Below are 27,313 nucleotides of genomic sequence, written 5' to 3'. Positions count from 1 at the left end.
AAGAATGAAATTATGGGGCTGGGGTTGTAGCTCAATGGTAGAGCGCTTGCCTCGCATGTGTGAGGCACTGGGTTCGATTCTCAGCACCGCATATAAACAAATAAAGGTCCATTAATAACTAATAAAATACTTTAAAAAAGAATGAAATTATGTCATATACAGGAAAATAGATGGAACTTGAGAACATTGTTAAATAAAAGCCAAACTCAAAATGTCGAGTCATTTTATCTCTAATGTGGAAGCTAGAGTGGGAAAAAAGAAAAGGTTCTGTGTGTGTGTGTTGTGTTGTGTGTGTGTGTGTGTGTGTGTAGGGAGATCTCAGGAAAATCAAAGGCAGATCAGTACAGGAAAGAAGGACTGGGGAAGGAGAGGAAAAGGGAAAAAACTGAGGAATGATATTGGCTAAATTATATAGTTATTATCGTGTACTTGTACCAATCAATATATAACAACAAATTCCACCATTATGTATAAAAATATGGCAAAAAACCTTTTCATATAGCCTTATAGCTAGATGGACAACTTGACTGGATATGAAATCCTTGGTCCCCTTGATAGTCTCAGTTATTCAGGTATTAGTTTTAGAGCCTCTCAAAGTAAGTGGTAGTTAATTTCTTCAATATCCTTAATTGCTTCTTTTTCCATTTAACTTGTAAATAAAAATATGAAAAATGTTAGACTGTTAAATGTTATCCAAAAATCTGGATATTAGCATGGTACAGTGGCCCACACCTGTAATCCCAGCAGCTTGAGAGGTTGAGGCAAGATTGTGAGTTCAAAGCCAACCTCAGCAAAAGCGAGGTGCTAATAAGCAACTCAATGAGATCCTGTCTCTAAATAAAATACAAAAATAGGGCTGGGGATGTGGCTTAGTAATTGAATGCCCCACTACCCCACCCAAAATCTGGATATTGATTATAACTCCAGTGACTAAATGAATTTAGGCATATCTCTTTTAATCCAGAGTTACTGTGTGTCTTCATTCTTATGTGGGACCTACTTACTCTCTGAAGTGAATTTCAGTCTCCACCCCAAGCTTCTACTTTAAAGGCCTCATACCATTTCCCTTTCGGTTTCCTTTCACCACTGTCCAAATATTTTATAAAATATTAGTATACGACCATTAAGTACTGCTAGGAATTAATATGTATTATGATTCCATGTAACAAAGATAAAAATCATCTCAGAAAACTTGAGTTCAGAAAGGATGATAATTGGTGCATCGCAGTCCTAGACATTTAAGCTGGCACAAAAGGAAATAAGTCATTGTGCATACAAAATGGGCAATGTTTTTAATTTTAAACATTAAAATGATGATGGGAAAGCTAATTAGGCTTAAAAAGCCCTTAGGCTTTTATAAAAGCCTTAGCATTTATAAAAAGTCTCAATCAGGGAAGAAGTCTTCAAATTTTCAACAGTGGTTGTCTCTGGGAATTCATTATATGTGAACTTCTTTTTGAAGAAAATGGTGAATATAGGAACACCACAGACATGACTGAGGCATAGTAAAGAGATAGTGGACAAAAGCATACATCACTTACTCTTTATTTTTATTATGAAATAAATAGAAAGATACAGAGAATAAGAACCCACCCATACACCCACAACCAGCTTTATCAGATTTTAAGAATTGACTATTTGCTTATTTTAAAAAAGAAATATATGATTAAAGAGATTTCCCATTGTATTCTTTCCCCAATCTCATTTTCCTTCTGCCCTAGAGATCACCTGTTTCAGGTTTGATTATGTCCATGAATGCATTTATATTCTCCTAATATTTAGCCATGGAAAATATAAGTAACATTGATTTACATACTTTCACCCTTTATATAAATATGTGGTACTCTATCATACAAAATACTCTCTAGCTCAATTTCATTAATACTACTTTTGAGATTTATCCATGTTGATAGTAATATTATCCATCTTAATTTGCATTGTAATGTATATTCACAATGACTAATTGTTTTCAATTTCACAAACAGTGCTTCAGAGGGCCTTCATGTGTATCTCCCTGAGACATAAGAAGACTACAGAGGAAATGCTGGGTCAAAGATTAAATCCTCACCTTTATTAGATAATGCCAAATTGGGCTAAATACAAAAACTTCCAATAGCATTGTATGAATGTTCCTAAAGCTCCATATCTTTCCAGTAATTGATGCTGTGATGCTTTTGCCAATGTGATTTAAAATAGTTCACTGTGGTTTCATTTTGCATATCCCTTACTAGTAATGATGTATAGGGTCAATTTTTTTAGTACTCCCCAAATCCTTTCTCTGCTGGTGTGAACCATAATTAACATATGGAAAGTTTTCACAAATATGTTAGATACAATAATTTTCTTGCTGTTCTTAAGAATTTACACTTCAGCTAGGTGCAATGGCGCACTTATGTAATCCCAGTGACTTGGGAGACTGAGGAAGGAGGATCACGAGTTCAAAGCCAGCTTCAGCAATTTAGTGAGGTCTCAAACAAATTAGTGAGACCTATTTAAAAATAAAGAATAAAAACGGCTGGGGATATGGCTCAACAGTTACCTGGATTCAATCCCTAGTACCAAAAAAAAAAAAAAAGTTTTACATTTCATAAGCAAATTTCAGAACAACTTGTGAAATTAAAGGGCAAAAGAGTCCATTAAGAACAACTAACTTTATTAGGTTCACTCTCTTCAGCCTAGGCTATATAATGCTCCTCAATTTATTTTCTTGTTATTCTTCAGTTTTCTGGGGTTAGAAAATCTATTGTTTTAGGGCTGGGGCTGTAGCTCAGTGGTAGAATGCCCACCTCGCATGGGTTCGATCCTCAGCACCACATAAAAATAAATAAAGATATTGTGTCCACCTACAACTGAAAAAAAAATTTAAAAAAAAGAAAATCTAGGGCTGGGGTTGTGGCTCAGCAGTAGAGAACTCGTCTCGCATGTGCGGGACCCTGGGTTTGATCCTCAGCACCACATACAAAAATAAACAAGTGAAATAAAGGTGTTGTGTCCAACTACAACTAAAAAATAAATATTAAAAAAGAAAAAGAAAATCTATTGTTTTATATTTAAGTAGTAATTTAATTGTTTCAGCCTCTGGAATTTAACTCCATTGAGCACATGATTTTCTATTGTTCATGGTTGTCTTCTCATGCCTCAAATAGTGTCTAGCAAAGACTAACTACTTGATAGTCATTGAATGAATGAAAGCATATATTATCTATATTAGCCTACTGTTTTATGCCTTTGATTACCTTTCCATTTTGATTTCAATTTTGAAATCCACAAACTTTACATTTTTTTGTATAATATGACTTATGTTTTCAAAATTACCTGAATTCACCCATACAATTAGTTGGGGTTGATGCTTTTTTTTATGGCACCTATGAATTTTTTAATATTTATTTTTTAGTTCTCGGCGGACACAACATCTTTGTTTGTATGCGGTGCTGAGGTTCGAACCTGGGCCGCACGCATGCCTGGCAAGTACACTACCGCTTGAACCACATTCCCAGCCCCACCTATGAATTTTTTTAAGTTAATAGTGATCATTTCTATTATTTCTTTGACCTAAATTTAAGTTCTATATTCTTCCCAGTGAATCCTTATTTTCTTTATTTTATTGGTTTATACAAGCCATTCGCTTTAGAAACTTGGTTATAATAGTTCTACTACCTGTGTCTATATTGATTATTCACTCAGAATATAAAGACTGTCTTATGTTCTAAAATTTTTGTTTTTCCAATTTTGGTCTGATGTTTCCCAGGGATGCTATCTACCTTGTCCACTAATGAATATTGTCTTAAGTCTGAGGAGTGAATGAGTTAATGTATGTTGAGTATGTATAACAGTGCTTAGTGCATAGTAGGCACCCAATACATTTTAGGTTATCTGCTATGGTTGACATTCTATGTGAAGTATTTTACATGCAAATTCCTCACTTAATAGGCAACAATTTACAACAGACACAATTTCATTTAATACATTTCTACAATATAGTATCTTTTGTCATCCCTATTTGAAAAAAAATCCTGATGTTTAGACAATTCAAACAAGTTGTTCAAAGTCACACAATGCCATTAGTAGTAATTTTCCAGAATCCAAGTTCTTAGTTCTGGGAAGTACCTAATGCCTAGAAGAGACTGGAATAAAATAAGGCTATGTGGAATGTAAGAACCAGATAATGGAGAGCCTCATTGACAATTTTAAAGGTGATGAAAATTTTAAAGGAGATTGAATTTATAAGACTTGGTGATTGGTTGGATTGGGTGGTTAGTTTAAAAACAATAGCTAGCAAAAATCAGTTTTTTAAAAAATATTTTTTTAGATGTTGATGGACCTTTATTTTATTCATTTATTTATATGCGGTGCTGAGAATTGAACCTAGGGCATCACACATGTTAGGCAAGTACTCTACCCCTGAGCCACAACTCCAGCCCTGGAAAAAAACAGTTTTAACTAGAGATATGTTAATTCTTAAACTTTAAAACTTCAGTTTGGGTGCATTATGGGAAATGGATTTAAGGGTGGCAAAAAAAGAATACCAGAAGGCCCATTAGAAAGCTGTAACACTGATCTATGTGAGATGAATCTCAGACTTAAGGTAACAATATTAAAAATAAGGAGTAAAAGTTCCAGAAATATTTAGGAGATTGAATTTATAAGACTTGGTGATTGGTTGGATTGGGTGGTGAGAGGGATTCCCCAATGTGAATTCTCTGATGATGAGCAAGGTGTGCATGTTGCCTGAAAGTTTTCTTGCATTCTTTACATTCATAGGGTCTCTCTCCAGTATGAATTCTTTGATGTTGGGCAAGGGATCCACAGTAACTAAAAGCCTTTCCACAAACATTACATTCATAAGGTTTTTCTCCAGTATGAACTCTCTGATGTTGAGTAAGGGATGAGTCATTGCTGAAAGCCTTCCCACATTTAATACACTCATAGGGTTTCTCTCCAGTATGAACTCTTTGATGTTGAGCAAGGTAGGCAATCTGGCTGAATGCTTTCCTACATTCCTGACATTTATAAGGTTTTTCTCCTGTATGAATTCTCTGATGTTGAGCAAGGTGTGAATTCTGGCTGAAGGCTTTCCCACATTCCTTACATTCATAAGGTCTTTCTCCAGTATGTATTCTCTGATGTACAGTAAGGTATGCACGAAGGCTAAATGCTTTCCCACAAACATTACATTCATAAGGTTTCTCTCCAGTATGAACTCTCTGGTGTTGAGCAATGGATGATCTATTGCTAAATGCTTTCCCACATTCAATACATTCATAAGGTTTCTCTCCGGTGTGAACTCTCTGATGTTGAGCAAGATAGGCAAACTGGCTGAAGGCTTTCCTACATACCTTACATTCATAAGGTTTTTCTCCAGTATGAACTCTCAGATGTTGAACTAGATGTGCATTCTGGCTGAAGGCTTTCCTACATTCCTTGCATTCATAGGGTTTTTCTCCAGTATGAATCCTGTGATGTTGAACTAGGTTTGATCTCTGACTGAAGGCTTTCCCACATTCCACACATTTATAGGGTTTCTCTCCAGTATGAATTCTTTGATGAAGAGTAAGGGATGAGCTCTGGCTAAAGACTTTTTCACAATCATTACATTTCAAAAGTTTCTTCTCTGCATAGACACTCTTGGGTTTAGTACCCACCAAACTGTTTTTTAAGCTTTTCTTATATGTTTCATGTTTATATACTTTCTCCTCTTTGGGGATTATCTGTTGTGTATGAAGCAGAGTGTTCTGATGGAAACTTCCCCAAGATTTGTTATATTCTTCTTTTCTCTCATCAATAAAGGCTTCTTCATCAGGGATTGACTCTTTCTTGAAACATGCCTTCTGATTTCCTGGTAGCCTTTCAAGAGGGCCTTCACATTTCCAGTCTTCTCTCAAACTGGAGTACTCAAACCCAAAGCTTGTAAGTGTTTCCATTATGTTCTGGGATGATTGTTCTTCATAAAGTTCCTGCTTTGGCATTAATTCTTTAGTCTCATACATAGATTCCCAGCCTGAAAAAATAATAAGAAAAAAATGTCTCTTCTATTCTGTGCCAGAAAGATCATTTCTTAAATTACATTCATAAAGTTAACCATGTGATCTGGTTACACATCTGTAATCCCAGTGACTTGAGAGAGGCTGAGCCAGGAGGAATATCAGTTCAGAGCCAGCCTCAGGAACTTAGTGAGACCCTAAGCAACTTACTTAGACCCTATCTCAAAATAAAAAATAAAAAAAGGGCTGGGGATGTGGCTCAATAGTTAAGCCCGTCTGGGTTCAATCCCTGGTATCGAAATAAAGTTAACCATGTGAATTTTATAGCAAAGAAACCCAAAAGAACATTGGCTTTCATAGTTTTGAAGTGGGCAAGAAGAGAAAGTGAAATAAGTTGAAATAATTGAAATAATAAATAAATTTAGAAACCTGAGGAGGAATGATTAGAATTATAAGAAAATCAGTAAGGTCAATTTCAGGGCAAGAAGGAATTATGGATATGGTTGGACTCGGATATAATTTTAGACCTATGTTAAGAATACAGACATGGATATAGTCTCCATTCTTATAGCTGTTTCATTTAAGAACATTCATTGGGGGCTGGAGCTGTGACTCAGGGGTAGAGCACTTGCCTGGCATGTGTGAGGCCCTGGGTTCGATCCTTAGCACCACATATAAATAAATAAAAGATCCACTGACAACTAAAAAAATAACATTTATTGAACAAGAACTTAGATTAAATATTTAGTGCTAGACACTGTCCTAGATGCTTTTAATGCCATAAAACAAACATTTTTACCTTCATGGGCTTTATTTCTTAGAAGAGACTGAAAATAAGTAAGTAAATTTTATTGTACATTAGAAGAAACTAAGTGCTTCAGGAAGAGGAAAGCAGGGTAAGGGAAATCAGGAGTGCTGGTGAAGTCAAAGGTAAGAATCATTAATAAGTCAGGCAGGTGTGGTGGTGCTCGCCTATAATCCCAGCAACCTGAAAGGCTGAGGAAGGAGGATGGCAAGTTCAAGGTCAGACTGGTTCGAAATAAAAAATAAAAAGGGCTGGAGATGAGGCTCAGTAGTAAAGCACTCCTGTGTTCACTCCATGGTACCAAAAGATAATAATTCATAAGTTAACATTCAAGCAAAGATCTGAATGAAGTGAAGAAATTAGTTACCTATATTTTTAGGAAAAAAACATTTTGTGCAGAAGAGAGAACCAGTTTAAAAAGACATAAAAGTAGAAGCATACCTAATATATTTAGGGAATAGTGGGAAGGACTATTCCTTTTCACACTAGAAGTATGGCTAGAAAGGACTGAGTAGTAGGAGATGAAGCTAGGAGGTAAAGGGTGACCAGATTACTTAAATGTTATAGGCATTTCGCTCTGAATAGTCAGATGGAGTGTTCTGAGGACAGTTGCTGTATTACAAAATTATTGCAAGGTAGGAAACAAGGGGAGAAGTAAGGAGACCTATTCGAGTCATTCTAGTGAGAGATGATAGCCATTCACATCAGATAGATATTAGTGGAGGTATGGAGAGGTTGTAAGATCCTCAGTATATTTTATAGGTAGATCCAAGAAGATATCCTGACAGGATACGACATGTGATAGAGATGAATCTAGCATAATTTCAAAGTTTATGATCTGAGCAATGAAGTATAGAGTAGCTATCAATAGTGATATGGGTATTGCAGGTCTGGGCAAAAAGGTCTGAAAGATCTGGAGTTCAGTTTTAAACGTTTTTAAGGTGTCCTTTAGAGTGGGCAAATGAACACATGATGCTGGAAGTTAAGAGGTAAGTGTGGACTAGACATTTAAAATTGGAAGTTGTCAGCTTATAAGATAGTATTTAAAGATGTATCTGAAAAAATGAGTGTTTTAGATAAAGAGAAGAGGAAAGAGCAAGGAATGAACCCCAGAGCATTCCCAACATTAAGATATATAGGAAAAGAGAAGAAATCAGCAAAAGTGGCAAATGTAAACAAAAAAGGAGTCAGGACTGCAATAATACCTCATGATAGTAAAGGTTATAACAACTTGCTTCATGAATATTCTGAAAAAGAATCAAATATACTTCAATATAAAAAACAAGGTATTAAAATATATTAGGCAAGGAATGTCAAAAATAAATAATAGTAATAATAAGAATAAAAGTAGTTATTAAAAAGAATTTTGTGGGCTGGGGTTGTGTCTCAGTGATAAGAGCACTTGCCTAGCATGTATGAAGCACTGGGTTCTATTCTCAGCAGTGCATGTAAACAAATAAATAAAAATAAAGGTCCTCAACAACTAAAAAAAATTGGAAAAAAAAGAAGTTTGTTGATGTGGTGGTTTGGATAAAACCCACAAATGATTTTTAAAAAGAGGGCACATAATAGAACATAAGGGCTATGGGAGAGGTTATTGTTTATACGTTTACATTTTTATCTAATACAAATGTATTTTCCAATTTTAGAATAAATTTAAAAATAAGATAATTAACATTAAGAAGATACCTTTAGCACTGACAACACCATCACCAAATGGGGAAAATTCGCTAGAAATAAACTTTACAAGAAATGAGCAAAATCAAGTCAGGTGTGGTGGCCGCACATCTGTAATCCCAGCAACTCAGCAGGCTGAGGTGGAAGGAAATGAGACCCTGTCTCAAAATGAAAAATAAAAAGGGCTAGGGGATGTGGCTCAGTAGTAAAGCACATCTTAGTTAAATCCTCTGTACTAAAAGAAAAAAAAAACTTGAAAAATTAAAAGGTAGAGGGGTGTAGGTCAGTGAGAGTGTTTGCCTCACATGCAAGAGGCCCTGGGTTCAATAACTAGGTCCAGGAGAGAGAGAGAGAGAGAGAGAGAGAAGGCAAGAGAGAGAAAAAAGAAAGGTTGTTGAATTTTGTCAAATGTTTTTCTTTATTAATTGAAATGATCATGTGGTTTCTTTCATTCTGTTATTAAGGTGTTTTATATTGATCAGTGTTCATATGTTGAAGCTTCCTTATGTTTCAGGAAGAAAAATACTCTGAAAAAGAATCAAATATACAAATATACCAAGAGCTATGTTTTGAAAAGATAACAAAACTGATAAACCTTTAGCTAGATTGACTAAGGAAAAAAAAATAAAGAGAGAAGACCTAAGTAAAATCAGAAACAGTGACATTACTATCACTTTTACAGATGGGATTACGAGACAGTACTATGAATTGCTGTATGCCAGCAAACTGGGTAACTTGAATGAAATGGACAAATACCTGAAAGCTCAAAACCCAAACAAAATCATAACATAACAGAAAACCTGAACAACACTACTATAAATAAGAAGACTGAGTCAATCTTTTGAAACTCTCCAACAAAGAAAAGGCTAGGATCAGATGGCTTACCTGATGAATTCTGTCAAACATTCAAAAAAGAGTTTATATCAATACTCTTCAAACAGAAAATCGAAGAGCAAAGATATCCAAACTCATTATATGAGGTCAGCATTATCCTGATACCAAAGCCAAACATATTATTAAGAAAACCAGGGCTGGGGATGTGGCTCAAGCGGTAGCGCGCTCGGCTGGCATGTGTGCAGCCCAGGTTCAATTCTCAGCACCACATATAAACAAGGATGTTGTGTCCGCCGATAACTAAAAAATAAATATTAAAAATCTCTCTCTCTCTCTCCCTCTCTCTTTAAAAAAAAAAAAAAAGAAAGAAAGAAAACCATAGATTGGTATTTTGTAAGAATACAGATGCAAAAATCCTCAACAAAATGCTAACAGAATTCAACTGTATACTGAAAGAATTATACAATACAAAGTGAGAGTCATTCCTGAAACATAAGGAAGCTTCAACATATGAACACTGATCAATATAAAACACCATAATAACAGAATGAAAGAAACCACATGATCATTTCAATTAATGAAGGAAAACAATTGACAAAATTCAACAACCTTTTGTATCCTTTCAACTTTTCATGGTTAAAAACTCTCAACAAACCCAAACTACAAGAAAACTTCTAAAACATAATAAAAGCTATATAGGTCTGAAAATCTCACAGCAAAGATCACATTCAATAAAGAAAGACTGAAATATTCTTCCAAGATCAGGAACAAGGCAAGAATGCCTCCTTTGTCCCTTTTATTAAATCACAGTACTTGAAGTCCTAGCTAAAGCAATGAGGAAAGATGAAGAAATTAAAGGGACCCGAGTTTGTAAGCAATAAGTAAAATTCTACCAAAAAACTACCAGAACCCATAAAAGAATTCAGCAGAGCTGGAGTCATAGCTTAGTGTCAGGATACAAAATCAATACACAAAAACAGGTGCATTTCAGACACTAACAACAAATAATCTGAAAAGAAAATGAAAAAATAAGGAATAAACTTAAGGAAGTGAAATACTTATATCCTAAAAATTAAACAATATTGCTGTAAGAAATTAAAGATACCAATATATGGAAAGTCATCCTCTGTTCATTCACTGGAAGATTTAATATTAAGATGTCAAAACTTGGGCTGGGGATGTGGCTCAAGCAGTAGCGCGCCCGTCTGGCGTGCGTGCGGCCCGGGTTCGATCCTCAGCACCACATACAAACAAATATGTTGTGTCCGCCGATAAATAAAAAATAAAATAAATAAATATTAAAAAATTCTCTCTCTCTCTCTCTCCCTCTCTCACTCTCTCTTTAAAAAAAAAAAAAAAAGATGTCAAAACTTCCCAAAGTGATTTACAAATTCAATGTAATCCATATTAAAATTCCAACAATCTTTTTCTAGAAATAGAAAATCTGAAGAAATTATTAATAGCACAATGTTGAAAAATTGAAGAAAGTCAGAGGTCTCACACTTTCTGATTTCAAAATTTACTACAGGGCTGTGGATGTGGCTCAAGCGGTAGCACGCTCGCCTGGCATGCGTGCGGCCTGGGTTCAATCCTCAGCACCACATACCAACAAAGATGTTGTGTCCGCCCAAAACTAAAAATAAATAAATAAATAAATATTTAAAAAAAGAATTTACTACAAAGGTACAGTAACTAAAACAGTGTACTACAAACATACAAACCAATGGAATATAACAGGGAACCCAGAAGTAGACCCTCACATATGTGGTTGAATTATTTTCTGCGAGAGTACCAAGACCATTCAATGAGAAAGGACACTCTTTTCAACAAATGGGTTTGGGGAAAGTTGGGTATCCACATGAAAAATAATGAAGATGGACTCTTACCTTACAAGGTATACAAAGATTAACTCAAAATGAAAAAAAAGAAGACCTACTCTATAAAACTCTAAGAAGGAGGGGAAAAACTTCATAACATTAGATTTGACAATAAGTTCTTAGTTATAACACTAAAAGCAAGGCAACAAAAGAATAAACAAATTGGACTAAAAACTTAAAACTTAAAAAAATATTTTTAGTTGTAGATGGACACAATACCTTTACTGAATTTTATGTGGTGCTGAGGATCAAACTCAGTGCCTCATACATACGAGGCAAGGGCTCCGCTATTGTGCTACAACCCCAGCCCTCAAATCTAAAACTTTTGAAAGTGAAAAAGCAAGTAACAGAATTGAAGAAAATATTTACAAATCATTTATCAGATAAGGGATTAATAATCAGAGTATATAAAGAACTCCTACAACTCAACAACAAAAACCCAATTCAAAAATAGGCAAAGGACTTGAGTAGACATTTCTCCAAAGAAGATATTCAAATAGACAACAAACAAGCACTTGAAAATATATTCAACATCATTAATCATTAGGTAAATGCAAACCAAAACCACAATTAGGATGGACACTATTAAAACAAAATGAAACAAAACCAGAAAGTTAGTGAGGATGTGGAGAAAAGTGGAACACCTGTGCATTGCGGGTAAGAATGTAAAATGGTGCAGCCACTATGGGATACAGTATGATGGTTTCTTAAAAAATTAGAAATAGAATACCAAGGGAATCTAACAGTTCTACTTCTGGGCAGGTATCCCAAAGTACCTTAAACAGAGAACCAAAGAGATATTTGTACACTCATTCATAACTGTGTTTTACACACTAGCCAAAAGGTGGAAGCAACCAAAGTATTCAACAATGAATGAATAAACAATGCAGTATACACATAAAATGAAACTTAATTCAGACTTAAAAGGGGAGGAAATTCGGACATATGCTACATGAATGAACATACTAAATCCCAAATACAGTTAAATATCAAGAGAACTAGGGAGTACACCTCTGTGGTAGACCTCGTAGTTTATCATGTATGAAGTATGGGGTTTTATCCCCAGCATAAATAAAATAAAACAAATTTGTATCTAGATACAATACTGAAAATAGAATAACAAGGACAAGAGAAGAAAGTTCTTAAAAGTATAAAGGAATAAGACATGATTGAGAGTTGACTTCTTAATATCAATAACAAAAGTCAGAAATGTGTGGAAAGACCTTAAAAATTTTTTTTTAGTTGTAGATGGACACAATACCTTTATCTTATTTATTCATTTTTATATGGTGCTGAGAATTGAACCCAATGCCTCACACATGTTAGGTAAGCACTCTACCCCTGAGCCACATCCCCAGCCCCTGGAAAGATATTTCTAAAGAGATTATATAAATATCTGTCAATCTGTTCTTGTATGCGAGACAGAAAAATCAACATACAAAACAAATGAACAAAGCAATAACAACAATAGCAAAATAGTTTATATGAATAATATGCCTCTAAAATATTTATAAAGAATTTGCTTTGGCAAAAAGTTCTGGGATGAAAAAAGAAAATGACAAATATAAATCTATACAACACAACAAAACAACGTTCTAATGTATAACTTCATAAGAGAAAATAAATTATAACATTAAAAGAAAGCCAGGTTCAGTGGTGCATGCCTGAAATCTGAGCGGCTCAGGACTCAGGGGCAGGAGAATTGCAAGTTCAAAGCCAGCCTTAGCAATTTAGCAAGACTCTTAAGCAATTTAGGAGACCCTGTCTCAAAAATAAAATATAAAAAGGGCTAGGGATTTGGTTCAGTAGTTAAGAGCCCCTGAATTAAAAAAAAAAAATCATTAAGTACACATAAGATTTGACCAGAACAGTCAATGAAATTGATCAAATGAACATATATCAACAACTATGCTCAGCTATGGTGTTGCACACCTGTAATCCCAGCAACTTGGGAGGCTGAGACAGCAGGATAACAAGTTCAAGGGCAGCATCAGCAACTTGGTGAGGCTATGAGTAACTCTGCAAGACCCTGTCTCAATAAAAGAATAAGAAGGACTAGGGATATGACTTAGCAGTAAAGTGTCTCTGGATTCCGTTCCCAGTACCAAAACAAACAAAAAAAGTTAGAGTTAGGGCTGGGGTTATGGCTCAGTGGTAGAGCGCTTGAGTAACACACATGAGGCACTGGGTTTGATCCTCAGCACCACATAAAAATATAATAGAGGTAAAGTGTCCACCTACAACTAAAAAGAAATAAATATTTTTTAAAATGTGGTACTATATATACACGATGGAATATTACTCAGCATTAAAAAAGAATAAAATCATGGCACTTGCAAGTAATGGATGGAGTTGGATAACATTATGCTAAGTGAAGTAAGCCAATCCCCAAAAACCAAATGTTGAATGTTTTCTCTGATATGTGGTGCTGATCCACAGTGGAGATTGGGGGGTGGAGGTGGAGCATGGGAGGAATGGAGGAACTTTGGATAGGGAAAAGAGGAAGGAAGGGAAAGGAGGTAACAGATGGGTAGAAAAGATAGTGGAATGAGATGGACATCATTACCCTATGTACATGAATGGAGACACGAATGATGTGATTCTACTTTGTGTACAACCAGAGACATGAAAAATTGTGCTCTATATGTGTACTATGAATTGAAATGCATTCTGCTGTCATATATAACAAATTAAAATAGATAAATAAATTTTTAAAAATTTTAAAAATAAAATTAAAAAGTGTAGTACTTACAATGGAATAGGATGAAGCTCAAAATCACACACATAAATATAGTAAAATTTGATATATTAAAAGGTAATATTCAGAACCACAGGCAAAAAGAGATCATTTATTCAATAAACATCTAGGACATTGGTTTTTTATAAGGCACAGAAATTAAATTCTTACTTCAAATAATCCTCAAAAATCAATCCCAACTGGATCATGGGCCTAAATATACAATAAAAATCTTTAGATGACAAATTTCGAATATCTATATGACTTCACAACATACCTAAGAATAATTTATTATAAAAAATATGAACTACAAATATATAAGAAAAATATATATGTATTGTCATACATGCATGTGCACACATACACACCACAAACACTTTTCTTAAAATGAGCAAATGACTGGAGTAGGCACTTCACAAAAGAAGAAATCCTAATGGCTATTATAAATGGGAAAAGATGGTCAATATCTTTAGTAATCAAATTGTAAGTATAGGGATATTATTTACCTAACAGGTTGGCAAAGAATCTTGAACTCAAAAATTATGAATGTTGAGCAATGGGTGCTCTCACACACCACTTTTTGAAATGTAAATTAATACAAGCATTATCTAATAAATTCATGGCTACACTGTCTACATGAATTCCAGCATGTGTACATCAGAAGTCATGTATAATGTTCACAGAAGTAACATTTATAATAACATAAAGTGTAAACAACTGAAGTGACCATCAGTGGATAAAATCCACAATGGAGGACATTTAAAAATTTTTTTTAAATTTATTTTTTAGTTGTAGTTGGACACAATACTTTTATTTCACTTATTTATTTTTATGTGGTGCTGAGGATTGAACACAGGGTCTCACACGTGCAAGGCGAGTGCTCTACCGCTAAGCCACAACCCCAGCCCTAAAAATTTTTTAAAAAATAAATCAATGGACCACAGCTATAAAAATCAACATGGATTAAATCTCAAGGACATAATTTCATTTATGAATGAAAAAAGGTCACTGAATCACATGCATAGAATGTTTTTATCTATAAAAAGAATGAATATATATATATATACACACACACACACATATACCTACAGGATATATAAATAAATACATAAAGTTGAAAAAATGTACTATGCATAAATATACTGTTTATATCTTTCTCTCTCTCTCTCTGTATATTTTCAACTTTTTTATCCCCAATTCTTTTTATTTTTTGAGTCAGGGTCTCACTAAGTTGTCGAAGCTGGCCTTAAACTTGCGATCCTCCTGCCTCACCTCCCGAGTTGCTGTGTGCCACTGCACCCAGTTATATTCTCAACATATTTTTCTGACTCTCATTATGGAGATTTTATTTATTTATTTTTTGATCTATGACAGTAGAATGTACTTTGACATATTACACATACATGGAGTATAACTTATTCTAATTAGGTTCCCATTCTTGCAGTTGTATGTGATGTGAAGTTTCACTAGTATATTCTTAACTTTTTTTTTAACCTTTTTTCAGTTGTTGATAGTCCTTTATTTTATCCATTTATTCATATGCAATACTGAGAGTTGAACCTAGTCCCTCACACATGTGAGGCAAGCACTCTACCACTGAGCCCCAACCCCAGCCCTATTCCTAAGTTTTTTTGGAAGAAAACATACTATGTGTGTGTAAATATATATATGTGTATATATGCACACACACACACACACACACACACACACACATACACGTGTACATTTTGTTTTAGGATCTCACAACTATAAAGAGAAGCCAGGACATGATAAGCAAAATATAAGATAATGGATACCCAGTGAGGGTGGGATGGGCCATGGTAGAGGAGTCATGTATCATTACAAAGAGGCCCTCAAGGGCTGGAGATGTGGCTCAAGCGGTAGTGCGCTCGCCTGGCATGCGTGTGGCCCAGGTTCGATCCTCAGCACCACGTACAAACAAAGATGTTGTGTCCACCGAGAACTAAAAAATAAATATTAAAAAAATTCTCTCTCTCTCTCTCTCTCTCTCTCTCTCTTTAAAAACAAAAACAAAACAAAACAAAAAAAACAAAGAGGCCTTCAAGGGCTTGCGATAGAATTGACCATTTTCTCTCATGCTAAGAAGCAGTTAGGTGGAGCCGAGCATAGTGGTGTATGCCTGTCATCCCAGCCACTCAGAAGGACTGAGGCAGGAGGATTGCTAATTTAAAGCCAACATGGGCAACTTATCAAGACCCTGTCTCAAAATAAAAGTATAAAAAAGGGGTGGGATTGTAGCTCAGTGGTAGAATATGTGCAAGGCCCTGAGTTCTATTCCCTGTACCACAAAAGAAAACATAGTAGTAGTAAAAAGATTTTTGTTCTATTATTTAAACTACATACATACGATAATGTATATTAGTGTGATTCATCTAATAATGTTAATCAATGAAATTTAATCATATATCCTTTGATACTAACATATTAAAGTTTTTTTCTTAGAAAATTGATCAAGGACATAAAGGATTGGGTAGAGGCAACTGAGAAGTGACCTGGGGAATGGAGTTGACAGAATGTTTACAATGAACATTAGTTTTTCATTTTACCTGTTTCCTATGTCTATCTGACACTCCTTCCTACATTGCAATACTAAATTCTTAGTCGCCCTTAAATGCTTTCTAGCTGCTGACCTCTGTTTTCATTAAAGACCAACATCTTTACAGTTACCTGTACTCCTCTGCCTCTCACCTTTTCTCTGAGCTTCTTTGATGTCAGCTGTCAGCTTTCTCTTCATATGTGTTGTTCTATAGCTATACCATATTTCCACTGCTAGCCTGTTAATTGTTTGATTATTTATACACACATATAACACCTGAGCATCTTGGGGAGTGAGCTGGGGAATAGGATTCAAACCCTATTTAAAATGAAAATTAAAAAATGTTGATTAAAGGTAAATGAAGTGATCATTCAGAAAAAAATTAGTTTGGAAACTTCTATTATTAATAGCAGCTAATAGTTATTGAGTTCATACTATAAGATGGAATTGTTCAAAACATGCACGTGCACGCGCACACACACACACACACTTTATTTGTAGATGGACACAATACCTTTATTTTATTTGTTTATTTATATGTGGTGCTGAGGATTGAACATGTGCACTGAGCCACAACCCCAGTCCCACTGTTCAAAGCACTTTAAAAGTACTATCCAGGGGGGCTGGGGTTGTGGCTCAGTCGTGGAACAGTTGCCTCTGGTGTAAGAAGCACTGGGTTCGATTCTCAGCACCACATACAAATAAATGAATAAAATAAAGGTCTGTCAACAATTTAAAAATATTTTTTAAAAAGTACTATCCAATTTTGGAGATGATAAAACAAAAAGCACAGGTTAAAGGGCTGGGATTGTAGCTCAGTGGTAGAGCATTTGCCTACCACATGTGAGGCTCTGGGTTCGATCCTCAGCACCACATACAAATAAATAAATAAAATAAAGGTATTGTGTCCATCTACAACTAAAACTATATTTTTTAAAAAGCATACAGGTTAAGCAACATTCCTAAAATTTCACTGGCATGTAAGTTTCAGGCAGGATTTGAACCTGGTACTTCATTTAGGGGTATATGTATGGCTCAAAATTGGGAAAAGTTGTTTGTTTTATTTTGTTTTGTACTGGGGATTAAACCAAGGGGCACTCCACCAGCCCCCGCTCCCTTTTAAGTATTTTTTAGTTGTAGCTGGATACAATACCTTTTTATTTATTTATTTATATGTGGTGCTGAGGATCAAACCCAGTGCCTCACTCATGCTAGGCAAGTGCTTTACCACTAAGCCACAACCCCAGTCCCCCTTTTATTTTTTTAAAATTTTGAGACAGGGTCATATTAAATTGCTCAGGCTAGCCTTGAGCTGGCAGTCCTCCTGCCTCAGCCTCCTGAGTCACTGGGATTACAGGTTTGTGCCCAGCTTGAGAGAGATTTTTTTAGAGACTGGAAGAGGAGGGCTGGGGATAGAGCTCATGGTAGAACGCTTGCCTAGCTAGCATGTGTTAAGCCCTGGTCACAATCCCTAGTGCCAGAAGAAAAAAGAAAAAGAAAAAGAAAAAAAAAAGACTAGGATAAGATTATGAAACAGAAATGAAACAGGACTCAGAGAATATTAAACAAGTTATAAGAAAGAAGAGGGCAAAGTGTGAAAGGAGAGTTAACAATAACACATGTGGGAGAACATCCTAGAAGGCCCCAAGTTTCTATTAAGCCCTAGAACATGTGAGAGCATGCCCACAAATAATAATGAAGAGGTGATTTCTTTGAATCAAACTGAGCTGTCATTTGCAAAGGTTTTGTTTGTTTTTCAGTGCTGGGGATGGAACCCAGGACCTTGTACATGCTAGACAAATGCTCTGCCAATGAGCCACATCCCCTTCCCACCTGCAAAGGTTTTTTCCTGCCTATTCCTCTTCACTCACCTGAACACAAGCCATTTGTGAACTCTCTCTTCACCATCCATGGCTCTTTTCCTTGTTCCAACAATAATATCACACTTGGCTTAGAAAAGCAAAGACCTGCACATATGGAAAGAAACAGTACTTGGTCATGCTATGGATAGCCCAAAACTCAGATTGGATCCTTGGACAGTCAGGGAAGATGGAGCTTACATACAGGAAGTCAAAGAAAAATGCCTAAAGGACATGTATCAGAAGGACAGGGAAGATAAAGCTTCAGACATAGGTCAACAGTAGACCTATCCATTGCCAATGTCACAAACATTAAACCATTTGTTTGGCACAGCCAGCAGACACTTTTGGATAGCAGGTATCCAAAAATTTACAAAGGTGGTAGCAAAGAGCCCCTTATGAGTACAAGTACAGTTCTGTAAGGGGAAGATATCCTTACCCAATGACACCAAGATCCTATAGTTTTCCAACATCACATTACTGTATAAATGCCTCTGAGAGGAATCCAGACAATTCCACTCTTCTTGGGAGAAGTCTACAGCCACATCTCTGAAGGTCACCAAATCCTGAAAGAAAATAAATGAATTAACTTCCTCCCTTATCGTGCTCACATCATTTACTCTAACCCAAGCATACAGGGTTCTCCCTTATACTACATTCTTAAATATGTCTGCCATGTTCCCCCTGAGGGCCTAGATTATTCTGTATGAAAGAGCAATGCTGGTCAGGCATGATGGTGCACACCTGTAATCCCAGCTATTAAGAGGCTGAGGGAGGAGGATTTGCAAGTTTGAGGCCAAAAACCTCAGCAATTCAGCAAGATCTTGTGTCGGGAGCTGCCCTGGATGCAAATACCCTTAAGTCCTGAAGCACCGGGTTTTGACCAATTATTGCCTTCAGTCTGGAACAGCAGTGCCAGGTAACAGTAATTTGGGTGTTACCCTGCTCAGATAGTGAGGCATGGCTCCAGGTATAGGCGTCACCCACCAGGGGTTGAGCTACACTCAACCTGTTCCTTTGTAATCCTACCCCTTGCCTCATTTGAATGGCTTCTTCCCAATAAAAGGGTTCAGCTCATTCTCCTCCTCGCTCTCTTTCTTGCCTGCCTTGCCCCCCTTGTGGGAGCTGCAGCTGAGGAGTGGTCACTAACTCAAAGGAAAGGTACTTTCTGTGTCTGTGTCTTTATTTATTCCCTAGATTCACTTGGAGTAATCCTGACTGGTTTAGTCGTGAGATGCGACAATCTTGTGTCAAAATAAAATAAAATAAGGGCCAGGGATATAGTTCAATCCCCCATCCATCTCTCTCTCTCTCTCACACACACACACACACACACACACACACACACACACACACACAGAGCCATGCTCCTAATCCAGTTCTCTGTTCTCATAACCCTGCTTTATTTTCCTTCAAAGTACTTGTTTTGTTATTATTGTCTGTCCTCTTTCCCCCACTAAAATTCAACCTCCATGAAGGAAGAGTGCTTTTGCTTTGGTCACTGGTATATCCTCAAAGGACAGCATGTGATCCACATGAGGCATTCAGATACCGAATAACCTGAATTAATGAATGAATTGTTTGAAAATTTCAAGAACTATAGGGGTTTAAAAAGTGACATCAGGAAGTACTTGGCATATTTCTAAAAACCAAGCATAGCAAATCATCAATTCCATTAAAATTCAAATACTTCAATCCAGCTTTTTAAGTTTTTGAGTAAAGAAATATGTGTTTTGGGCTGGGGTTGTGGCTCAGCGGTAGAGCACTGGCCTAGCATGTACGAGGCCATGGGTTCAATCCTCAGCACCACATAAAATAAACAAAATAAAGATATTTAAAAAATTAAAAAATAAAGAAAAGAAACTAAAATTTAAAAAAAAGAAAAAAAGAAATATGTGTTTCTTTAATGTGACCACTTGCTGATGAAACTAGTATAATGTGTGGACTTTTAATTAATTTTTTTTTACAAAAGTAAAAGATGTGACTATGTCAAGGGCAATAAAAAGAAATGACTTTTTCTTACATTTGATAGTTTTGTCTCCATTAAAGGAACTGTTCCCATAGAAACAAAAGTTTCCCAGAGTTTTTCAACTCAGTAACATTTTTTCCCTCAATTATATGAAGTACAATGTGAATAGCTCCCTCTCTACAACTGCTAACGGTTTGGCTGGTATAGTATATATTCTTACCAAAATGTTTTCCTTAGCTTATAAAAACATATGTAGTAAATGTATACATATTTATATATGACATTTTCACTGATTCTTTGATTTAAATTAATCTATACAGTCAACAAAAATAAAAACCAAGTCAATATAAGGAGTTTAAATTCTAAACTTAAAACATTTAACCCCTAACAAATTATGATAATATAGTTATCCCTCATATTTGTGTGCATCTGCATTGAGATAAAAATATTTTTGGAGAAAATATTGACTGTATTGAATTGTACAGATATTTTTTCTTTCATTATTCCCTAAATAATGCATGTACATAGCATTTGGCATGTATTAAATATTATAAATAATCTAGAGATGATTTAAAATATATGGGAGGGCTGGGCACTGTGGTGTTCACCTATAATCCCAGAAGCCTGGGAGGCTGAGGCAGGAGGATCACGAGTTCAAAGCCAGCTTCAGCAAAAACAAGGTGCTTAGCAACTCACTGAGACTCTATCTCTAAATAAAATGCAAAATAGGGCTGGGGATGTGTCTCAGTAAGTGCCCCTGAGTTCAATTCCCAGTACCACCACCCCAAAAAAAAGCATATGGGAGATTATATGGAAATACTATACTAATTTATGATAGAGACTTGAGCATTCTTGGGTTTTTGTATTGGCAGGGGTCCTGGAACGAATACTCCAGAGATTCTGAAGGACAAATATACCTCAAAATTCATTCATAATTATCAATCAAACCAGTCTGAAACAAAAAATAGTTCCCTTCACTTTTTGCCCTTAGAAAAACATGGCTTCCAGCTAAGTAGACTAATTCTCTGATGCCCTGTCATCTGATGACTCTTATTTCCCACATTTCTTGTGCCATGGTGTTTGGAAGTGATGCAGGTGACCTCTCCATTTCCCCGTTCCTCCTTTTTAAAAGACAGTTTTAAACCTCATGAAATCAGACCATGTCATTCACCATCCCTCCTTATTTTAGTTGTCTACAATTCCCAGTAGGTATCTCTGTCATTCCTTGAACACTTCAGCACCTGGTTCATTGTTACTCTAATATTTGGCCATTTCAATATCCATATAAGTAACTCCCAACAATTTAGTCTGTTAGTCCTCTCCTGCTACAATAATCTTTTCCTCCATACTTCCACAGTCATTTACTTTCATGACCTTATCAGTAAGCACCAATGCCTCCATAATTTCATTGTCCTACTCTGATTTATACCTCCTATATTTCAAGTGTTGCTCTCTAATACCCAGTCAGGGTAACTCTGACCCCACTAGAACTTATAATTCAATGATCTTACCGCATTTTCACTATTCCTCATCCCACACAACCTCACTTTGTAACACAACAATTTGTGATAACCATCCCTTATATATAACCTCAACTTCCCTGCCCTTCTTTTGATTGTACTGATTTGGTTAACCACAGCCATCAGTCCACTTACTCTGTGCCTACACCCAGCTGAGTTGAACTTCACTATGCTAACTAGTTTCACTTTAAATTCATGATCACTAATCTCAAGTGAGCCAAAATGCTCTCTTACATGATACATTTCTTAGCATGTTTCCCCACTCCTTTAAATGACCACTTGATACTTTCCCCTTTTTCCTCAGATCTTCAATACCTCCTTCTCCTCCATCCTGACTCTCATATGATGATTTGGTGTTCTGTTTGTTTTTTCTCCTAACTTAAATTTCTACTTCCATTCTTGTCCTATTTTAGTCTATTTAAAACAAACAGACATTATTAAAAACAAAAGCCATTTGAAGAGAAATTCCACAAACTCCCTTAATGCCGATACATTGACCATACCTACATACTCTAACTTGCCCCTATTAATATAAATGAAAGCTCATTTTCCTAGAAAAGGCTAACCTCTCAGCTCCTCTCAGCTCCTCTTACCTACTCAAGCACATTTTTCCAGCAATTCCCTCCTCTCCCTTTATCTTCAAAATATCCCTTTCTACTGAATTGTTAACATCAGGCTACAAAACATATGCATGGTGTGAGTCAGCTTTCTGCTACTGAAACAAAATACCTGCAATAATCAACTCATAAGGAGTTTAAATTCTAAACTTAAAACATTTAACCCCGGGCTGGGGATGTGGCTCAAGCGGTAGCGCGCTCGCCTGGCATGCGTTTGGCCCGGGTTCGATCCTTAGCACCACATACAAACAAAGATGTTGTGTCCATCAAAAGCTAAAAAAATAAATAGTAAAATTCTCTCTCTCTCTCTCTCTTAAAAAAAAAAAAAAAAAAAATTTAACCCCTAACAAATTATGATAACAGCTCCTGGTTTCAGAGGCTTCAGTCTGTGGTCACTTGGCCCTACTGTGCTGGAAACTGTGATTGTGCATTATATCATAGTGGAAGTGTATGGCAGAGGAGGTGCTCACTTGATGGGGGAGAGAGAGGGAGGGGGGAGGGGGAGGGAGAGGGAGAGGGAGGGAGGGGACTAGGGAGAGAGAGAGGGAGGGAGGGGGGAGGGGGAGGGAGAGGGAGAGGGAGGGAGGGGATGGAGGAAGGGGTGAGGGTCTCAAAATCCCTTTCTAGGGAATACCACTAATGACTAAGGTCTTCTACCACCTCCCTCTAGTGCTACAGGCTATGGATCAAGACTTCAGCATTTGGGCCTTTGGGGGACATTCAAGATCCAAAGTATAGCACCCACTATTCTGAAACCTAGTTAACCACATTTTTTCCTTAAGTTATCATCCATTTTTCTCCTATCCTTACAATAATTTGAAAGAGTTGTCTATGTTCTTTATTACTTCCATTCACACCCCATCCCTATAAAGACTATCATGAAATATATGTTCACAGGATTACTATGGCTGCTCCACTGAGAATAGACTAAAAGAAAATAAGAATGGAAGTAGAAATTTAAGTTAGGAGAAATATAGCATTAATCCAAGTGAGAAATGATTCTGAACAGAATGGAAATGCTGGTAGTAAAAAGTAATCTGTGATTCTAGATATGTTTTAAAGGTAGAACAAATAGAACTCCCTAATGGAAGAGTTTAGCTTGTGATAGGGGTGTAATATAAGAGTTTCTTGGTTGATTTCCATTTTTCTATCCTTGTTCCATTCAGTTTATTTTCAACAGCAACCAGAGTGATCCTACTAAAATGAGAATCAAATCATGTCACTCATGCTCCCAAACTTCTATTGGCTCATTTTACTCAATTTGAGAAATGTTCACATTTGAGATATTATGAAACCAAATGAAGATGTTGAGTAGGCAGTCAGATATAAAGGTCAGGAGAGGGCTGGGGATGTGGCTCAAGCGGTAGCGCGCTCGCCTGGCATGCGTGTGGCCCGGGTTCGATCCTCAACACCACATTCAAACAAAGATGTTGTGTCCGCCGAAAACTAAAAAATAAAATATTAAAATTTCTCTCTCTCTCTCCTCTCTCTCTCTCTCTCTCTCTCTCTCTTTAAAAAAAAAGTCAGGAGAGAGGTCTAAACTGTATATAACTTGATGGTTGTTAGCATAATAGATGGTATGTCAAGATATGAGATAGGATGAGATCTCCTAAGAGTGAGTTTAGATAGAGGAGGAGGACCAACACTAAGCCCTGTGGTATCCAAAGTTAATAAGTTCTTAATAAAAGTCCATTGAATGCTTGAATGATGTTTGGGAAGGGATTAGAATGAAGAAGCTGGCTTGTATCTGTTATCTGAGGGAACAGGATGCCAGGAAGAGGGAATAGAAAATGCAAAGCCATGCATTAAGAATGTATCTGGGGGGCTGGGGATGTGGCTCAGGCGGTGGCGCGCTCGCCTGGCATGTGTGCGGCCCAGGTTCGATCCTCAGCACCAAATACAAAAACAAGGATGTTGTGTCCACCAAAAACTAAAAAAAATAAATATTAAAAAAAAAAAAACTCTCTCTCTCTCTCACTCTTTCTTTAAAAAAAAAAAAAAAAAAGAATGTATCTGGGGGACTGGGAATACAGATTGGTAGTATGCTTGCCTCACATGCATAAGGCCCTGGGTTCAATCCCCAGCACCACCAAAAAAAAAAAAAAGTATTTAAGTCATTACAAGGAAGTAAGAACTGACTGAATGAGTGAAATTAGATAAAGTCAAGGGGGATAGTTAGTAGGGCTCTGCAGGCCATTCTTTTATTCTGAATGAGATGCCAAGAGTTTGGAGAGTTTCCTCCCTCTCCCCAGTGCTGGGGATTGAACCCAGGGCCTTGTGTATGAGAGAAACACTCTACCAACTGAGCTATATCCCTAGCCCCTATTAGAGAATTTTGAAAAATGAAATGATTGGCTACTTAGAAAGTTTCAGCAGAAGGAAAGTTAATGTTTAATGTTTGTTTTGAAAAGCAAGGCGGTATTTCAGGAAAGAGAAAATTCTAACTCACCTGGTACATGGCATTAAGAAGTTCAACAGCCATTCTTTCTTCCTCCTGGCTCTTCACTTGAGAAATAGCAGTGACCTCAGTTGACTGACATGGGAAAGGGAACATGAGAAACTTTCCTTGCAGCATCCAGAATTACCAGTCTAGACTTTTAGGCTTCTCTTCCTTCTGGTTGCAATCTTCCCTCAAATAAAGAAAGCATAAGGAAGAGCTAGGAATTTATTTGCATACAGTTTAATCCATTCCTAAATCACATCCCAATTTATCATTTAGCAGATGACTTTCAGATTTAACAAAGACTCTGAGGAGTGTAATCATTTACATAAAAGACATGTAACAAATAAGAGCATCAAGATCAGCTAAAGGTTTGACTGACTCTACAGTCCTCCTTTTCAACAGATCAGTCATTCCGAAATTTGGTGGCACACTGACAGTACTTGGCTAAAAGACACTGAGTGGCACACAATCTCGCTCAGTCCCTCCTATACCCCAAATCTTAAAAACTATTACAGTGTTAACGACGGCTTCACACACGTCAGTTAAAGGCCAGGGGCATAAACAGTCTCAAACAGGAACCCCACCACCACCACACACACACCTCAAGCCTCCAACAGTTAGGGTATCAGGGGCAGGGGGTGTCACACACTCTAGTCACAAAGAGGCCACGGGGACTGGCACCACGGAGGGTGGAGAACACCTACCCACTCGCGCCCCATTCAATCTCACCCTCTCGGTACCAACCACAGGCTCACTCGCACCCACAGTCACACAGACACGACGTGGTCACGCACATCGGGTGACACTCTCACAAGATTCGGTACCGACCACAGTCTCACACGTAGAGTCACTCAGGGGACCTGGGAACGGGAGTCCGGGAGACCCACAGGCCACTTCTTGGCCCACACCTCACCTGCAGAACTGAACTGCAGGAAGATCCCTTTCCCGCCCCAAGGCTCGGGGAGTCTCCGCCACTCGGGCCTCGCCCGCCTCGCTCAGCTGGACGGAACCCTGCCTAGCGGGCCAGGAAAGAAGCACCTCAAATCCCTCGGCCCCCGAGGACACAAAGAGGCTGCCGGCCCAGTTCCCGCGGGGGCCGCTGGGAAACGTAGTCCGGGGGCAGAAAAGGCCACAGCCTTGCTGAGTCCGGCTCCGCGGGAGCCACTCCGGGCTGGGTTCTCCCACTCCTGCAGCTCCCTGACTTTCCAGAGCGGTGTCCGAAAGTCTTGATTTCTCTGATCTCTTACTGGGCCGGGCACGGGGACTGGGCAGAGGGTCACATTATACGGTCTGGGTTTGAAGTGCGCAGACACAAGCGCTCGACACACCTCCCTTGGCAACCTGGGTGGGGAACCAAGAGAGCGCGCTCGCCGCAGGGGAAGAGGTTTGCACCCGGACCGCAGAGGGTGAGTGCCGAATTCGTAGTGTGCGCGGGAATACTCGAAGAAACGGGGTGCAGGGAGGCAAAGGGCGCAGGTGTACGATGCTTCTGCCCAGTCCTGCTTCCCCGCCTCAGGGCCTCTTGTCCCGGGTTGGTTACCGTGAAGACTGGGAGGGGCGCGGATAGGACAGAGAGTGTCACCCTTGGCAGGTGGTAACTGTTTTTGTGATTTGGTGACAGTGGGTGTGAATGGCTTCTCTCCCTAAAATGGCTCTTCTACCAGGTTTCTTGAAGTTTCTCTTTCTGCATATATACAGATACCAATGCCACACCTCCAAAGAAGCTCTTTCTAATGACGCCTCTCCCTCACACTCCACAGCTCCTTAATCTTTGTGTACTCTCTTAGAACACTTAGTATTTGTATTTAAAGTTCTTATTTATTGTCTCCCCTCAAGTCATCTGATTGTGCTTTTGCGTGTGGATACATGATCATTTGTGTCATTATATTGTGAATGTAATTATGTGAAACTTTGTGTTGGGGTGCACACGCTACATTTCTGTAATCATGTGTATGATTGTTACATGTATATGACATTTTTTAAGCATATAAAGCAGGGTTTATTTTAAAAGGGGTAACAGACTTATTCAGGGAGGAGAAGGGAGAACATAGCTGGTAACCTGGTATCCCAGGAAAGTGTTCTGCCTTTTTATATGTACTAGACTTCCTTTGTTCTCCTGCTGTCTTCCCCATATCTGTCTTCTTCCTGTGTGCTAGGTCCAGGAACTGCTCCGCGGGATGGCTAAAAGGTGGGAAACAGGTGGGCTGGAGGGGTCGGGGAGGAGTGAACAGAGCAGGAACCAGGCCCAGGACGAATTAATTAGCAACTCCCTGTAGGGACGGACAGTTCCTGGGAGAGGTTATCTTAGCAGTGGGTTGGAGCTGGGGCTGGTTCTTGATAGGGGTGGAGGAAGGGCTCTGAAGCAATTAACATTTCAATCCCTCCATTCTCTGGATTTGACCCTTGCCTATCTGCCTGTCTAATTCTGGTTCTATTC

The 27,313-nt window shown here is 37.6% G+C and overlaps 1 protein-coding gene across 3 annotated transcripts; it reads right to left on the bottom strand.

Moving 5' to 3' along the window:
* Nucleotides 1-3,996: 3,996 nt before the first annotated feature.
* On the bottom strand, nt 3,997-25,886 carry Znf570 (zinc finger protein 570). 3 transcript variants are annotated; one of them, XM_076837689.2, is made up of 5 exons: nt 25,790-25,886; nt 24,883-25,063; nt 18,767-18,893; nt 18,340-18,435; nt 3,997-5,998 (listed from the first exon to the last, which is right to left on the bottom strand). In XM_076837689.2, exons 2-5 carry the CDS (start codon nt 25,006-25,008, stop codon nt 4,641-4,643), a joined length of 1,707 nt encoding a protein of 568 aa, XP_076693804.2. In that variant the 5' UTR covers nt 25,009-25,063; nt 25,790-25,886; the 3' UTR covers nt 3,997-4,640. The 3 variants fall into 3 exon arrangements, with proteins under 3 accessions (XP_076693804.2, XP_076693803.2, XP_076693805.2); XM_076837688.2 differs by having other exon boundaries at nt 24,883-25,058; XM_076837690.2 differs by lacking the exon at nt 18,340-18,435 and having other exon boundaries at nt 24,883-25,058.
* Nucleotides 25,887-27,313: the final 1,427 nt, after the last annotated feature.

The sequence above is a fragment of the Callospermophilus lateralis genome, chromosome 18 (assembly GCF_048772815.1).
Source record: "Callospermophilus lateralis isolate mCalLat2 chromosome 18, mCalLat2.hap1, whole genome shotgun sequence".
NCBI lineage: Eukaryota > Metazoa > Chordata > Mammalia > Rodentia > Sciuridae > Callospermophilus > Callospermophilus lateralis.
The sequence above is the reverse complement of the archived record's forward strand: the minus strand, read 5'-3'. Positions and strand labels throughout refer to the sequence as shown.